General features: G+C 52.2%; 1 protein-coding gene across 1 annotated transcript; it reads left to right on the top strand.

The window, feature by feature from the left end:
• Positions 1 to 6: 6 nt before the first annotated feature.
• Positions 7 to 4,740, top strand: LOC116629694 (tenascin-X-like; the record flags this gene model as incomplete). Its single annotated transcript, XM_032399933.1, is given in 5 exon segments — positions 7 to 271; positions 2,093 to 2,389; positions 3,775 to 4,104; positions 4,517 to 4,596; positions 4,598 to 4,740. Coding segments are annotated over 5 exon segments (914 nt in total), but the record flags the coding sequence as incomplete, so codon positions are not given.
• Positions 4,741 to 4,746: the final 6 nt, after the last annotated feature.

Here is a 4,746-nt window from a genome sequence, read left to right on the forward strand (position 1 = left end):
CCCCCCGAGGAGCCCGTCCTGGGGGAGCTGACGGTCACAGGATCCTCCCCAGACTCGCTGAGCCTCTCCTGGACCGTCCCCCAGGGCCACTTCGACTCCTTCACTGTCCAGTACAAGGACGGGGACGGGCGGCCCCAGGTGGTGCGTGTCGGGGGTGACGAGAGCGAGGTCACGATCGGGGGCCTGGAGCCGGGGCGCAAGTACAAGATGCACCTGTACGGCCTGCACAGGGGACAGCGCGAGGGCCCCGTGTCCACCGTGGGCGTGACCGGTGAGTGGGGGCGGGGGCCTTCAGGGCTGTGTTTGGTAAGGTCTCAATGTTGGAGCCTTCAGGGTGTCCTCCCCTGGAGAGCCAGGATCCTAAAGCCTCACCTAACCCAGGCTTCATCCAGTAACATGTCCGGACAGGCGTGAGGTGGGCTCAGGAAGCCCGAGTGCCAGGCCTGTGCCAGAGTGGCCCTCGGTTGGAAGGCTCTGAGGTAGTGATACACTGAGCCATTGGTGGCTTTCCGCTTTTCCGGGAAACCTGGAAAGATCTTGTTTTTGGTTGGGGCAAATGCCATGAACTATTCAATCATTCAACAAATATTTATTATATAAGATTCAACCTTACACATGAAGAGAAAGAATAGCATCATGAACTCCCATATGTCCATTGCCCTGCTGCAGCCTAATATTCACTGCTGGCCAGTCTGGCTGGCCCACACCCCGCTCGCTACCTGCCCTCCTCGCACTCCCATGTGTGCTTAGAACAGCTTATTGAGATGTAATTTGCATACCACAAAATTCACCTGCTTTAAGTTTGCAACTTAATGATTTTTAGTCAGAGTTGTGCATCCATCAGCACTATCTAATTTTAGAATTTTCTCTGTGGAACTCTAACACTATCTCATTTTAGAACTCTACCTCTGTAGATTTGTCTTTTTTAGTCGTATCACATAGATGGTACGGTATCATACAATAACATGCTCTTCTGTGTCCGGGTTCTTTCATCAAGGTCCTTTTTGGGGTTCATCCATGTTGTAACGTGTTGCAGAACTCATCCCTGTACAGCCAAATAGTATTCCGTTGTATGGATATACTGTTGCAGAGTTGGTAAACTCATCCCAGATGCTCTAGACTTCATCCCATACTTCATGGCTTCATATTTAAGCGTATTACTCTTTTTTTTTTTTTTTTAAAGATTTTATTTATTTATTTGAGACAGAGAGAATGAGAGAGAGAGAGCACATGAGATGGGGGAGGGTCAGAGGGAGAAGCAGGCTCCCTGCCGAGCAGGGAGCCCGATGCGGGACTCGATCCAGGGACTCCAGGATCATGACCTGAGCCGAAGGCAGTCGCTTAACCAACTGAGCCACCCAGGCGCCCTAAGCGTATTACTCTTTTTAAAAAGACTATTTAAGGGGCGCCTGGGTAGCTCAGTCGGTTAAGCTTCCGACCCTGGATTTCGGCTCAGGTCATGATCTCAGGGTTGTGAGATCGAACCCCTCACCGGGCTCTGCGTTAGGTGTGGAGCCTGCCTAAGATATCTTCTCTGCCCCTCCCCAACTCATGCACACACTCTCTCTCTCCCTAAAAAAAAAAAAAGTATTTAAAAATAGCCACAACACTGTTATTGTACCTTTAAAAATGAACAGTCATTCATTAATATCATTAAGTATGTAGGGAATGTTAGTTTCCTGGTTGTCTCATAAATGTTGTTCTCTAATTTGTTGCTGGGATCAGGTTCAAAAAAAGGAGAAAACATTGCAATTGGGAGAATTGGAATTTTAGATAGGGTGGTCATGATTGGCCCTGAAGAGGTGACATTTGAACAAAGACTTAAAGGAAGTGTAGACATGAGCCATGCAGACATCCAGGGTCAGAACATTCACACAAAGGGAATGGTCAATACAAAGGCCCTGAGGTAGGAGGCTGCCTGGTAAGTTTGACAGACCATGAAGAGACCACAAAAAGACTTTGATGTTAAGCAGAAATGGATCTTAAGTTAGGCCTACACAGCTGGCCCACCTTCTGGTCTGAATCCAGTAGAGCCAGGGCCTCAACTACTTCTTCCAGCAATAGGAAAGGTTCTGTTTGCATCTATTCCCAGACCCCGAAAGGGAGCCCCCTACCAACATCCTTCCGAAGCCACACTTGGGAGAGCTGACCGTGATGGATGCCACCCCTGACTCCCTGCACCTCTCCTGGACTGTCCCCGAGGGCCAGTTTGACCACTTCCTGGTCCAGTACAAGAACGGGGATGGGCAGCCCAAGGCGGTGAGAGTGCCAGGGAGTGAGAACCAGGTCACCGTCTCAGGCCTGGAGCCCAGCCACAAGTACAAGATGAACCTGTATGGCTTCCACGGTGGCCAGCGTGTGGGCCCGGTCTCTGCTGTCGGTTTAACTGGTGAGTATGCAGTCGGACACTGGGCCCTGCCCTAGCTGGACTCAGTTTCTCTTTCATGTCGGTATTCAGGTGTTTTTGTCCCACTGTCCCTGAGACTAGAGTCTCCCAAGCTCCTGAGAATGATTCTGCTTGTGTCTTTACTCCAAGCCTTTGGTGTTGCCCCAGCCATCTTTCCCTTTATACACAGGCTTTATTTATTTATTTTTTTAAATTAATCTCTACATCCAACATGGGGCTTGAACTCACAACCCCGAGATCAAGAGCCACATGTTCTACTGACTGAGTCAGTCAGCCCCCCCCCCCCCCCCGGCCTTTTTGGTCCTTGAAGAGGCACGGTACCAGGGAAATAACACACTCAAACAGACCTAGGGTTGACCCTAGCCTCAGCCCATTCGAGCTGTGTTACCCCAAGAGAGTCACTCAACCTCTCTGTGCCTCCCTTTCTTCATCTGTAAAGAAGGAAGAGGAAGAAAATTAGTTTCTGAAAACTCTTAGGATGAATTCTCATAATTATCATTGATTTCAATGGGTAAAATGGTATGTGTTTTCCAACCCAGACTGATCCCCCTTTATGCTAAATGAACCCTGAATCCTGCTACCATGGCTGCTTTTACTGTGATGGTTAGTATCAGTCGTATGTGCAACTTCACAAGGCACCTTCCCTTCATTCATTATTTGCTAACAGGGCCAATCGTTGCTTTTGTTAAGTTCTTTTGGAACTATTACCCTTTGATGCTTAAGACCTGGTTCCCAAACAACAGATAGGAAACAAGATGATTTTGTAATTCAGCGATTAAGGAAGAATGAAACCCTATGTGGAACAGAAAAGCCAAAAGAAACCTGGGGGTGTGATGAGTCATCTGTGCCATAAATTATGGAGAGAGCAATGCAAGGTCCAAAACCACCCAGGTACAAAGACGACCTCGTGTCTCATCTCTTTGGCCTTCACTGTGAAATCTAGATTTGTCTCTAAAAATGCTCAGAAGACTTCTCAACCAGAGAAGGTATTAAAGGAAAATACTCATGAAGTAGAATTTCCAAACCTGAGTAGATGTACCTCCTGATGTGACCTGTCTGGTATGCTTGGCGGTGTTAGGAAGCCTTAGTTCTGTCCCTCTGTGCAGATTTGCTCTGCAGCTCCCAAGGGCTCAGCGCCCACACACATGGAACACCATGGCAGTCCCGACGTCCCGTCATGATGTTACCACGAGAGTGTGCTCTGTCCCTTGGTCACTAACATTCAAACCAGGGAGATGATGTCTTAACCCTGGGGGGCTGGCATCCAGGCTGCAGGGACTTGGTGTGCCTGGGAGAAATCTAAGTATCCTTTACTGGAAGGGGGCCCACGAGGCACGTCCACACATTCTCTTTGTCTCCTGATCCAGCCCCAGGAAAGGACCACGAAATGCCAGCCCCCACAGACCCACCCATCACAACTCCCCAGCCTCCCACCAAGCCCCGCCTGGGGGAGCTGACCGTGACCGATGCCACTCCCGACTCCCTGCACCTCTCCTGGACTGTCCCCGAGGGCCAGTTTGACCACTTCCTGGTCCAGTACAAGAACGGGGACGGGCAGCCCAAGGCGGTGCGCGTACCGGGCTATGAGGATGGGGTCACCGTCTCAGGCCTGCAGCCAGACCACAAGTACAAGATGAACCTGTACGGCTTCCACGGTGGCCAGCGCGTGGGCCCGGTCTCTGCCATTGGGGTGACAGGTGAGTGGATGCTGGAAGCCCCAGGGTGGGACCGGTGGGAGGGTCTCCCTCTCCCAGGTGATGGGTGAGAGGGGTGCAGGAGGCCCTCTGCTCGAGGCTGAGCCATGGTGCCCTTTGTGCCTCCCCACCCCCTCCCGGGGCTCCCTGAGGCCTGAGGGGTCCTCCCCTGCAGAGTAGGGCCTCCATGAGCTGTGCTGGGGACTGTCCAGGGTTCCCCACAGCTGACCCTCAAGGCTCCCAGGCATGTTTGTGAGATGCAGCTGAGAAAAGCCCACCCAGCCCCAAGGATGGGCTTCTCTGAGCTGAATTTGGGGGCCCCCAGGCATGATCACAGCTTCTCCATCCTTCTCCCAAGACCTGAGGACATCTCCTGGCGATCCCGCCTCACCTCCTCTGTGTCTGTCCTTCTCAGCTGCAGAGGAAGAGACCCCAAACCCCACCGAGGTGGAGGAGACGCCCAGCCCCACAGAACCCAGCACGGAGGCCCCGGAGCCCCCCCGAGGAGCCCGTCCTGGGGGAGCTGACGGTCACAGGATCCTCCCCAGACTCGCTGAGCCTCTCCTGGACCGTCCCCCAGGGCCACTTCGACTCCTTCACTGTCCAGTACAAGGACGGGGACGGGCGGCCCCAGGTGGTGCGTGT

The sequence above is a fragment of the Phoca vitulina genome, unplaced genomic scaffold, assembly GCF_004348235.1.
Source record: "Phoca vitulina isolate PV1807 unplaced genomic scaffold, GSC_HSeal_1.0 scaffold2253, whole genome shotgun sequence".
Lineage (NCBI taxonomy): Eukaryota > Metazoa > Chordata > Mammalia > Carnivora > Phocidae > Phoca > Phoca vitulina.